The sequence below is a fragment of the Leptodactylus fuscus genome, chromosome 2 (genome assembly GCF_031893055.1).
Source record: "Leptodactylus fuscus isolate aLepFus1 chromosome 2, aLepFus1.hap2, whole genome shotgun sequence".
NCBI classification, from domain to species: domain Eukaryota; kingdom Metazoa; phylum Chordata; class Amphibia; order Anura; family Leptodactylidae; genus Leptodactylus; species Leptodactylus fuscus.
In genome coordinates this window covers 117,896,173-117,907,980 of record NC_134266.1, presented here as the reverse complement: position 1 = coordinate 117,907,980, position 11,808 = coordinate 117,896,173, and the positions used below count along the sequence as shown (strand labels likewise).

At 37.0% G+C, this 11,808-nt stretch overlaps 1 protein-coding gene across 1 annotated transcript; it reads left to right on the top strand.

Moving 5' to 3' along the window:
* Window positions 1–364: 364 nt before the first annotated feature.
* On the top strand, window positions 365–11,035 carry MATN1 (matrilin 1). The gene is made up of 8 exons (XM_075264552.1): window positions 365–565; window positions 1,982–2,328; window positions 3,969–4,191; window positions 7,314–7,439; window positions 7,537–7,941; window positions 8,140–8,292; window positions 8,374–8,454; window positions 10,527–11,035. Exons 1-8 carry the CDS (start codon window positions 475–477, stop codon window positions 10,577–10,579), a joined length of 1,479 nt encoding a protein of 492 aa, XP_075120653.1. The 5' UTR covers window positions 365–474; the 3' UTR covers window positions 10,580–11,035.
* The last annotated feature ends 773 nt before the right edge of the window (window positions 11,036–11,808 follow it).

Below are 11,808 nucleotides of genomic sequence, written 5' to 3'. Positions count from 1 at the left end.
GGCTACAACTTACAGATATTTGGTTCCTGTAAGTAGTGAATCATATAATCGACAGCCAGTCCCCTGGGTGTCATAACCAGTTCAGCTGTTCAGCCCAGACTTCAGCACTGGACAGATGAACAGCCACCTCTATAAGGCTATCTCTTATTGCGTTACAGACAGGTTATCTCCACAAGGGCTAGACATAACTTTGTTTGAACATTTCATAGTATACCTAATGTCCTGTTCTAAGAAACCTTTTCCATGTAACCGTAATAGTGTTTTGAAAGCCAATATTTTTAGAAGAACAACTATCCTTCCAGTGATCCTTTCCACCTCTATATATACTTTCCTTGTGCCAATCTCCACCCACCCCACCCCTCTTACTGTCACTTAACTGGGAGGTACACCTGGAGGTGTGTAGGTAGGATACCTTGAACACATATTGCCCCTTCCATCCTTCTCACTCTGCTTTCTGACTCCTCTCCAGACATCATGAAGACCTCTCTGTACCTACTTTCTACTGTCCTATTCTTCAGCTGCTATAGCTATGTTGCATTGGGAGCAGTTCCTCAGCAGCTAAGAGGTGAGTGCTTTCTACTTCTGAACTTGATGATATGCCATAAACTCAGACAGGTAAACCCTAAGGTAGTAGCATTCACATTACTACATCAGAAATTGGAGAGATAAAGGGTAGATATTAATGCGAAATGAAAAGCAAAGCTAGTATAGGAGAGATAAAATAATGGGAACCATATCTGATGTATATACGGTAAGGGCAAGGTGGATACCATTGTGGATGAATATCTTCAATCATCCTTTTCCTGCTATATGCTTTACAATGAACATTGGATAAAATCTGAGGAATGATAAAACTGTCCAATATAAATCCATTACATTGATTTTCAATATTTTGTGATATAACTATCAACAGCTATAGCAATGTAAACATTCATCAGTTTCTTCTGTAAAATATTAATGAACTCGTGGCGAGAACAACATGAAATGATATAATATGTTATTATGAAGGTGATTTATTGAGAAATAGGATTTATTATAATCTAAACTGAAAACCTGTTATACTTCTCTAAATATGGCCTACCCTATAGATTAACATAGATAATGTATTTATTATTTATCATTGTACAAGAATCTGAATGTGTGATTGTAAGGGAGGTATCTAGGTTTTTTGTTGCTTTTTTTCGGCATAAGTTTGCTCCTCTTTTCCATGTATCGAAATACACTGGCCAAGGGCAGAATCTTAGAAGCAACTTGTCCTTTGCATAGTCAATTATTCAGTAAAATTGAAAATTTCTAAAATTATTAATTACATAGAATGATAGTATAACAATTCTTGTTATTGTTTAATTTAAAACAAAATTATTTTAAAAAAAATCTACATGTGACATGTATTAATTCAGTCGTGGTACTGAGACTCATACAAGAAGCCAAAACTTTAAGTAGTGAACTGTTGCAATATGAAGTCTGTAAACCTTTTTAGCTTGGCTATGACTCAAAATAAACAAGCCATTAACATCTGCCAGATTTCGAGAACCAGGTGCCAGTTACGGAGATCAGGTTTCGAAGTCTGTTTCATGAAAATTGAATGTCATGATTTCCAAAAGACCATATCAATCACATCTATAAGTTTATAGTCATAAGAACATATACATATATAACATATGGATCAGCTAAACTAGAAGATTCCACTCTCCTGTCGAACCCACGTAGTTTTGGCTTTCAGGCTCTAAACGTAAAAATAGGATTATATTATTAACTCTGTCTCCCTGTCAAAATGCTTATTCCGCAGATCTAGCCATCTGTTCTAATGCATCATCCTGAAATTATATTACTTATTATGCTGGAGTAATACAATTAGAAAACTTGTAGAAGACAGACGAGTAAACCTTGTGATTTGTCGATCGTAGACAGTAGGGTCAATATAGACTACTAATTGTTTTACAAAGACTTGAACTGCTTTTTCGATTTCTCTCCTAAAAAGGCCCCAATTGCAGGACTCATCCCACTGACTTGGTGTTCATCATAGACAGCTCTCGTAGTGTAAGACCCTCTGAATTTGAACAGGTCAAGGTTTTCCTATCTCAGGTCATTGAATCTCTGGATGTTGGTGTAAATAACACAAGAGTCGGTCTTCTGAATTATGCCAGCTCCGTCAAAAATGAGTTCTCCCTCAAAACCCACAAGTCTAAGGCTGCTCTACTTCAGGCAGTCAAAAAAGTCCAGCCTCTGTCTACCGGAACAATGACCGGCCTCGCTATTCAATATGCCATCAACCATGCTTTCACTGAAGGAGAAGGAGCAAGGCTCAGATCTCCAGGCATTAAGAAGGTGAGTAATATGGATATGAAATAAGTTATTTTTACAACTTGCTGAGTGAATTTGTCAGGGTAAGATGGTAGAGGGTTCTAGGAGAAGGGTCAGGACATAGGGGTTATTAAAAAAAGACATTTTTACAATCTTCGGAAACATGTAATTTTTGTTAATGGAACCAAATCTTATGGACTATAGTAAAGTATCTTTGTTTTTCATTTTCTATCATACCTATATCTTTCTGGTTATTTACTATATTTTATTTTGACCTTGCATTAATAATATATAGCTTGATGGTAGTACCTAAAGGAAAATACTCTCTGCTTCTCTTGAGTCATTCAACAAACAGCAGGTCCAACAATCATCAAGATTCTTGAGCTATGTGCTGCTGGTTTAGAAAAACCATAGCTATGAAGTTAGGTAGTGGTAGCTATAGAGGAACCACCATATCAACATTTCCACCCAAGTCCTGCATACAATTCCATCCTCTTAGGTGATTTCTCTAAACTGCAACAGCCCATTTGAGTTAGGCATAGCTTATTATGGCATGTGGCACTTGCTTGGGGTTAGGGCAGTATGAATTTGCTCGCACGACTCTGTAAAGGTCCCAACGTTTTTCCAAATGTTTGAAGGAGGAACCTTCACTTGTCTCATGGTACATGTTTCTATTGCTTGGTAAACTGCTGCTATCCATGCTTTTGGATTCATTTCCAGTATACAATTAACCCGTTCTTGCTCCCTCTGCCATTGCCAAATCTTGCTTATGCCTCATAGTAGAGGTCTGACATTCTACAAATCACTGCCACTAGCATTTGGATGCTAAAGTGATACCAAACAATATAAATCCTTCCCATGCACCTTTACGACATTATTACATTCCTGAAGCAGGTAGTGAAATATCTTGTATTTCATTGAGGGTGATATCTTCCTACCTGTAGAAGAGTCAGCTGAAGAATGCGGCTCTGATAAAGCTAAACAGAGACTTGTCAGAGGTGTTATCAGCTAGAACGGTGAAGGGACGGCGAGTGGGCCCCTCTCGAGGTGTAGTATAACTGCATGTGGGAACACACAAACCATTGTCCAGCAATAGCTGTCACTGATGTATAATAGTCAAAATAAATGTCTTTTACGCACCGTAGTGTTATCCTAAATTATAAGGTCAGTTATTGGCAGTATGAGGAGCGTACAAGAAAAAATTACTAAATTATAGCGTCATGCTATACATCAGGGATCAGCAACCTTCAGCTTCTGCTGTTGTGAAACTACACTTCCCAGCATGCACAAAACTGCCATAGAAGTGACTGAACCATGCTGGTAGTTGTAGTTCCACAACAGCTGGAGTACTGAAGACTCCTACCTACCAAGGAAGGGAGTTGCACATGTAAGATATGTATATATAGGTATAACATACTGTATAGGTAGCTGAATCCTCTTCTTTCACGGCTGACACAAAAAATGAAAGAAAGACAAATGACAAATAAGTCTAGAGAAACTAGAGTGCGTTTACAGTATATAGCAGTAGGTTACTGACTTGCGTAGAATATTTATGTATACAGTATCACATTGTGTTCAGTGTTCAACAGTACTGATATATTGATGACATTCATTCAGCTGACAGTATACGAAACATATATTTTTGCTATTTTAACTGTTTTTAGGTAGCCATTGTTGTAACTGATGGTCGGCCACAGGATGGTGTAAAGGATATTTCAGCTAGGGCACGAGAAAGTGGATTGGAACTATTTGCCATTGGAGTGGGACGTGTGGACATGAACACCCTGCGTCAAATTGCAAGTGAACCCCTGGATGAACATGTGGACTATGTGGAGAGCTACAGTGTGATTGAAAAGCTCAGCAAGAAATTCCAAGAAGCATTTTGTGGTAGGCCTTAGATTTTTTTAAATGTAGATTGTGAGCCCCATATAGGGATCACAATGTACTTTTTTTTCCCTATCAGTATGTCTTTGTAGAATGGGAGGAAATCCACACAAACACGGGGAGAACATACAAACTACTTGCAGATGTTGTTCTTGGCAGGATTCCAACCCAGGACTCTAGCACTGCAAGGCTGCACCGCTAACCACTGAGCCACCGTGTTGCCCCAGATATTTTTTTTTTATTTTAACCATAGACAAGACATACCTTAGGTTACACTGCACAAGGTGTGGAATTTTCTTTTGCCTCCCCTCACATGGCTTGCACTTCGCATCTGATAATATACTGGACATGAGTAAATCTAAATTACATATATAAACTTCATCTTCTGCAGTTTTGTGCCCTAAATAATGTACACATATACAGCAGTATGAACCTCCTTAGTATAAGAGGCAAATACATTTAGGCAGATTTTACTACTTATCAATTAGATCACCCCATCGCCTGGAGTCAAGAGATGCAATCACGAGAACCATGTTCTATGTCTACAAGACTGACTCGGAGTTCATTCATTCTCCAGTACACTTTTACACAGTATTGGGAGCCATGTACCTATGTGACCATCACATGACTAGGAATGACCTTTATACACCTTGAATGTGGAAAATAATCTTTAATTTAGACAGGGTAGTATTAAAGAGATATCCTGACAATGAACATTTATGATACATACATATGATATTTATGATATATACATATGATATGCAATTTTTTTTTGTAAATAATGTTTTATTGAATTTTTAATAAGACAACAACAAAAAAAATCATATATATCAATTTTTGAAAGGCGATGGTCACACATTAAACCATGTACTGCATCAGCACCTGAATACAAGGAGGGTGTTGTTACCCTCTTGACTGATTGACTGATAACCTTCAGCCCTCTGTAGTTTAGTATAATACCAGGGTATGGTGGTAGTTGTTAAGAATGTCTTACTGATAGGGCAGAAGTCTTAGACCAGGTGCCTCAGTGATTTGGTCTTAGGGCCCCTTCACACAGAGTTTACGCTCCGTGTATTCTGTACATTTTACACATGTAAAAATACACGTGTAAAATGTAGTTAGTCATTGAGTTCAATGGCATGTTCGTATAACGCGCGTCTTTTTGCGTGCCAAATACTCAAACAGGCCTTCAGGTGGCAAGGGGATGAGGGGTTGCACTTAAGTCGTTGATGGTAGAGATTGTTCCCCCGGGCTCTTCCTGCTATAGTTCCCTGGGTGTTGGTGTTTCAGGGTGGCCTTGATGTTGGGTGTGCATGAGACCCAGGAGACACAGTAACAGTCAAATGAGTTCATGCTTGTGGAACAGTTTACTTAACTCCTTCTCACCATTTTTCAAAAGTCATAAGTTTTTATTTTCCATTCACAGAGCCGTGTAATGGATTCTTTTTTTTTTTTTTGCAAGATAAATTGTTCTTAATATGCCACACGATGTGCTGGAAAGCTGGAAAAAAAACAGAATTGAGTGGAATTATAGAAAAACTGTTTCCGTATAGACTTTGTCATTATGGCGTTCACTGTGCTATGTCACTTGTCTCTTGTGGATCAGTGACATTACTGGCAAAAATTTCTTGTAGTTGTCATATTTTAATACCCGTAAACTTTTTTATGTGGAGCCAGATCTACTTACTTTTTATATAATTTTTTAGGAGCGGTTCGGCAGTTTTTATCTTTTTATATGTTAGCCGTTATGTGATTCACCATATACAAAAAATATTTCTAAAGTTTGTTTTCAGATGCAGGGATAGCTAATATGTCTATGTTTTACTTTATTTACTTTTATATATATTCTGAGGAAGTAGGGTGATTTTAATTTTTATTTGTATCATTTTTTACTTTTAGACTCCGGGGGTCTGATTACTAATTCAATACACCGCAATGCTAAGGCTTTGCAATTATTAAGATCTACCTATAGTTCTATTACAGACTGCCAAATGCAGCCTGTAATGGAACTAATCTAATGACAAGCCTGGGAGGCTTCAATAGGATCCCAGCTGTTATAGTATTGGATTGCTGACCCCAGATCTCATTCCAGGGGCTGGTGATCCACCCCAAAATGATGGCGCCTATGCACCACCAGGAAAATGACACCGCAGTCATGTTTCACTTAGGCTTTAAGAGGGTTAATATCAGTGAACCGCTTGGGCACTGATTTTGGGCATTGCCTTCGGGTCCCGCTGTATAATACAATGGAGACTCAGTGGTTATGGCAGCTGCTCAGTTTCTGAATGGAAGCCATATTTAAATACTCAGCATAAGAAAATTATGACTGGCTTTCTGACAAGTACCAGACCATATAAAATTCCTACGTTCATGGTCATATCCAATGGCAACTGATCAAAACATCAGTCTGTTAGAACCAAGATGATTAAAGAATATTTTTTTAAAACTCGGGACAGTTTTTACTTATATTTTCAGAAATATTTAAAATGTAATTGTCTACAAATGAAAATACTTTATGTTTGTGGAAAAAAAATCAGATATTCCAGTCTCAAGTATTTAGACAACATCCACACAGGGCACTCCACAAATACCTACACATACACCTCTAGTGTTTTGTTCCTTTCCATCATTGTGAATATGGGTCGATCCTGGACTTGATCCTTTGTTTTAGTCACTATTGGGAAAACACAGGACTTTAGCCATGGACACTAGGCTTCCTTAATGATAAGTAGTGGAGATGTTCTCTCAACATAAAGAGGTGATGTGGGGTACAGTATTATAGTCGAACTATCACTAGTCTGCAGATAAATACACAACAACCATAACCAACTGGCCTACAATGGCCGATGAAGATCGCTCTGTTACCTGCTCTTTCCCATTTCTAGAAACTACAGCTCAAATGCCACTTCAATTTACACAGAATAATAGGAATGGATGCAATAAACATAAGAGAACTGTGTAAAATATATGAAACATCACCATAATAGTTCAACCTAACATATTATCGCAATGGATGTCCTTGTGGGACTCGATATGACCATATCTTAAGATTGAATATACAGTTAGGATAAAGTTCATATTTATTTGAGCATGTACTTATCTTTCTTTACAATTCTCTTACCTAGAAATGGCTGACCTCTGCTCCACTGGAGATCATGACTGCCAGCAAATTTGTGTTAGCTCCCCAGGGTCCTACACCTGTGCCTGCAGAGATGGATATACATTAAATGAAGATGGCAAGACCTGCAATGGTATGAATCAAATAAAACCTGTCCATGTGATATGGCATTGTTTTACTGGTGGCAATAAATCATTAGACTATGTTTTGTTTTGTTTTTATTTCTTTAGCTTGTGGTGCTTCAGCTATTGACCTGGTGTTCCTTATTGATGGATCTAAAAGTGTTCGTCCAGAGAACTTTGAACTTGTCAAGCAATTTATCAATCAGATTGTGGAGTCTGTAGATGTTGGGGAGAACAAGGCACATGTTGGTCTTGTTCAGTACTCCAGTGCAGTCAGACAGGAGTTCCCCTTGGGCAGACATAATAACAAGAAGGACATTAAGACAGCTGTAAAAAAGATGTCTTACATGGAGAAAGGAACCATGACTGGTCAAGCCCTCAAGTATCTAATTGACAACACCTTTACCATCTCCAACGGAGGAAGACCAGGAGTATCTAAAGTTGGCATTGTCTTCACAGATGGTCGTTCCCAGGATTATATCAATGATGCTGCACTGAAGGCTAAGGAACTGGGTAAGGCAATACTATGACTTGAAACCATGCATTCAATGTCTTAAACTACAGAAAATGGCCAAAATGGAAAAAGCTGTCCATCACTGTGTATTTGGTAGATCATCTATTTTTCAAATGTGGTTTTTTATTTATTTTTATCCAGCATCACTTTCCCATGCTTAAACATACTGTTTAACTAGTGTTGTACATATTATACAGGCTATAAGATGTATGCTGTTGGTGTGGGCAATGCAGTGGAGGATGAACTTCGGCTTATTGCTTCTGAGCCTGTGAATGAGCACTATTTCTACTCAGCTGATTTCAAGGCCATGAAGGAAATTGGCAAGAAACTTCAGATGAAGATCTGTGTGGGTAAGTGTCATGCAACTCTCTCTTAACTGAAACTATAGGCCATTGCAATAACTAATAAAGTTTCTCTCTTTAAACTTTTAGAAGAAAATCCCTGTGAATGTGAGTCTATTGTCAAATTCCAGACCAAGGTGGAGGAACTCATCCAGGCATTAACAAGAAAGAATATCCTTTTTTTATAAACTTCCATTCACACCTAGTGACACTTACTGGGTTATGTTAAAGGGAGTGGAATAGTCATCTTTCTAGTATTTTTTCTGATACAACTATGTTAAAGGAAGTCTGTCAACATAGAACTCAATATCAAACCAGCCATCCTGCATTTTAGGAGACATTATGCTGAGCACTATCATACCTTTAGACCTATACATGCACCAATTCCTTGAAAAAGCTGTTTTTTTAATATAAATATGCAAACAGATCCATTTGCATAGTTCCCCCACTAATGCACTGTGGCTGGTTTGACATCAAGTTTTCTGGTGACAGATTACCTTTATGAAAATATAAGCCTCTGGCCAAACAAGCTTTGGAGACTTCCAGGCTTGTCTTCCATACATTTGTATGGCACGCTGTATGGTACACATGCTAGAGGGAGCACTCAGAGCCCTTTCTGTTGAGATGCGCACCGTCACCCAATCCAGGCTTCCTGCTCACTAACTAACGGGGAATCCGGTACAGGATTCCCCATTAGCAAGCAATCGCTTTTTTCTGCTGTATGTGCAAATTCACATACAGCTGACCACAGTGTAGGGCATTGCTTACACCGACAGAAGAGTGTGACTTCTGTCCCGATGTAGACTTGCTGACATCATTCATCTGCGCATATCCTGTGGAGGAAGAAAGAGGTCAACCGGCTGCTCTTTGTGGGAGGTAAGGTAAGTAGCACATTATGCTGTGTGGGAGCTCACTATGGAGTATGTTATACTTTGTGGGGGACCTCTGTTGAGCATATAATACTGTGTGGGAGCCCACTGTGTGGTTTTTTTTTTAAGACAAAAGATGTTAATGTATAAGTCGTTTAAGGTTACATTGCCATGTTGGCACTTTGCACTAAATTATTTGGTCTTGGTTTGTAGTTTGGGGAACTTGGTCTCCTAAAGGTTCAACATCACTACCCTAAGGGGTCTAATAAATCCAATAATAATAAAAAGTAATAAATAAATAAACATATATATATATATATATATATATATATATATATATATATATAATTTTTTTTTAAATAAATACAAAAAGAACTAAAAGTTTAAATCCCCCTCATTTCCCTAGAAATACATACATATTATGTATCTCTGTGTTCAAAAACGCCCAGTCTACAACTTATTAAAATATCTTTCCCGTACAATGAATGCAGTAGTGGGAAAAAGAATCCAAAGTGCCAAACTGCCATTTTTTCACTGTTTCACATCAAACTCGAATAAAAAGTGATCAAAGCAATAGACATTCCCAAAAATGTAGAACTACAAAGTAAACCTGGCCAGCAAAAAAGACACCCTATGCCCTATACATTTGTCAGAATATGGTGACTTTTAGATAAAAAAAATTTTTTTACAAAGTTTTATATTTTTGTTAAGGGGTTAAAATGTAAATAAAACTATATAAAGTTGGTATACCCGTAATCGTACCAAAACATAGACTACAGTTGACATGTCCTTTTGGCTGCAGAGTGAGCGCTGTAAAAATGAAGACTATAAGAAAGCAGCACAAATGCACTTTTTTCCATATCCACCCCATTCTGAATTTTTTTACAGCTTCCTAATACATTGTACAGAATAATAAATAGTACCCTTATGAAGAACACTTTATCTCGCAAACATTAATCCCATGTGAATGGAAAAATAAAAAAGTTATGGGGAAGATGAAAATTAAAAATAAAAAAATTCCTTCAATGGGAAAGGGTTAAGCCCTCCATACACATTTGTATTGACAATGTGCAGGGGTAAGGTTTAAGAGAAGGGGTCCGTGTGGATTTGACAAAATGTTTTTTTCCTAGGTCAAAATGCATCATCCAATAAAGAATTACCTATTTACATCACCTTGAAGTAAGAGGGGCTATATGTGTGCTGAGATAGAGTCTCCACTCGATAATTATTGAATCTTAATACAATTTTATTTTACCTTATAAATTATCTAATAACATGCCACTTTCATGCATGCGGGCAACCATTGTGATTACATATATTGTGAATTCTTTTGAGAATTATTATCAGTCTACATTTCTTTAACTCCTTTCTTACTCGAAGCTGTGTCCAAGAGAATCACTGCTCTGGAGAATAAAATCACTGTTTGAAGAAGACCTGTCCTATCGCTCCTTTAATGTTCAGAATCAGTCCTAAGGCCTTCCCATCCCTTTATATTATTGAGGCTAAATAAACATCATTCCCCACTTCTAGCCTACATAAAGAGAGCCTTAACCCCTGAACTGCCACATGGATGATGAAACACCATGGATTGCTGACTACAAGTATTGGATTCTACCAACTTCCTTGTCACACTTACGTCACTTGTGATGATGGGTACATGCACCCTGTGAACGATGGCAAACAGATACTACCTGGTTTGTTTTAGATGTAAAAAATGCTTAGGCACACATGTATATACCCTTCTATATATATAAAGATAGATATATATACCTATATATACACAATATGTATATAGATATATATCTATATAGGTAAGATATATTTATATACATGTATGTCAAGTAACTTCACATTTATATGTGACTATACAAAAACACATAATACACTAAACTGTGTGTATATATAAATAACTACTACTTAACTACTCTAAACACACATATGTATCAAGTGTAAACATTACCCCAACCAAAAACTCAAGAATTAACTTATGTCATATTGGTTGGAAGGTAAAAAGCTTACAAAAAGCCTACATGCCTATAACTCAGAGGCTAAGCTAGTTACAAAGCCAATGACAATCTAACACATACACACACACAATATTACTCTAAGTGCCTGAAGAATATGCATTGCAACACTTTCCATATCACATTATATTCTATCATACATTAGTATACGTTCTCTTATTGGACAGGCTTTCACGAAGGAGTATGAAATATTGCACAATATTTGAGATCTCACATTACTACTACTGTGATGTGACAATTCTTCCATTCGTATATTTATAACTATATCTGTACATGCATTGTTATATGTGTGTTAGATTTGGAAGGAATATTTGCTTTTCTTTGTTAAAAAAAAATAATATATATAATCCGTGTATATATATATATATAATATAAATATTGTTTTTTTATATTAAACATTCACTTTTCTGTCCTCATGAATCATCCATTCTGCTTGTCAAAATGAGTTAATTTAAAATGTTAAACTGATCTCACTGCCAAGATAAAAGAAAATTAAACCACAACTATACTTGTCGTGTTGTCTTTATCAGTGGAAACATATTAATTCTCTTCTTTTTGCCAGTTGTCCTTGTAGATAAATTTTCATTTATTGCATTGCGAGGTGACATATGAGAAGCCATAGAGACACACAT

Excerpts from the sequence above, each read along its gene's own strand:
- MATN1 (XM_075264552.1), top strand. The coding sequence starts at position 475 with ATGAAGACCTCTCTGTACCTACTTTCTACTGTCCTATTCTTCAGCTGC. Across the intron at positions 566-1,981 it reads AGTTCCTCAGCAGCTAAGAG|GCCCCAATTGCAGGACTCAT; the intron begins GTGAGTGCTTTC and ends TCTCCTAAAAAG. Across the intron at positions 8,455-10,526 it reads CCAGGCATTAACAAGAAAGA|TCGAAGCTGTGTCCAAGAGA; the intron begins ATATCCTTTTTT and ends CTCCTTTCTTAC.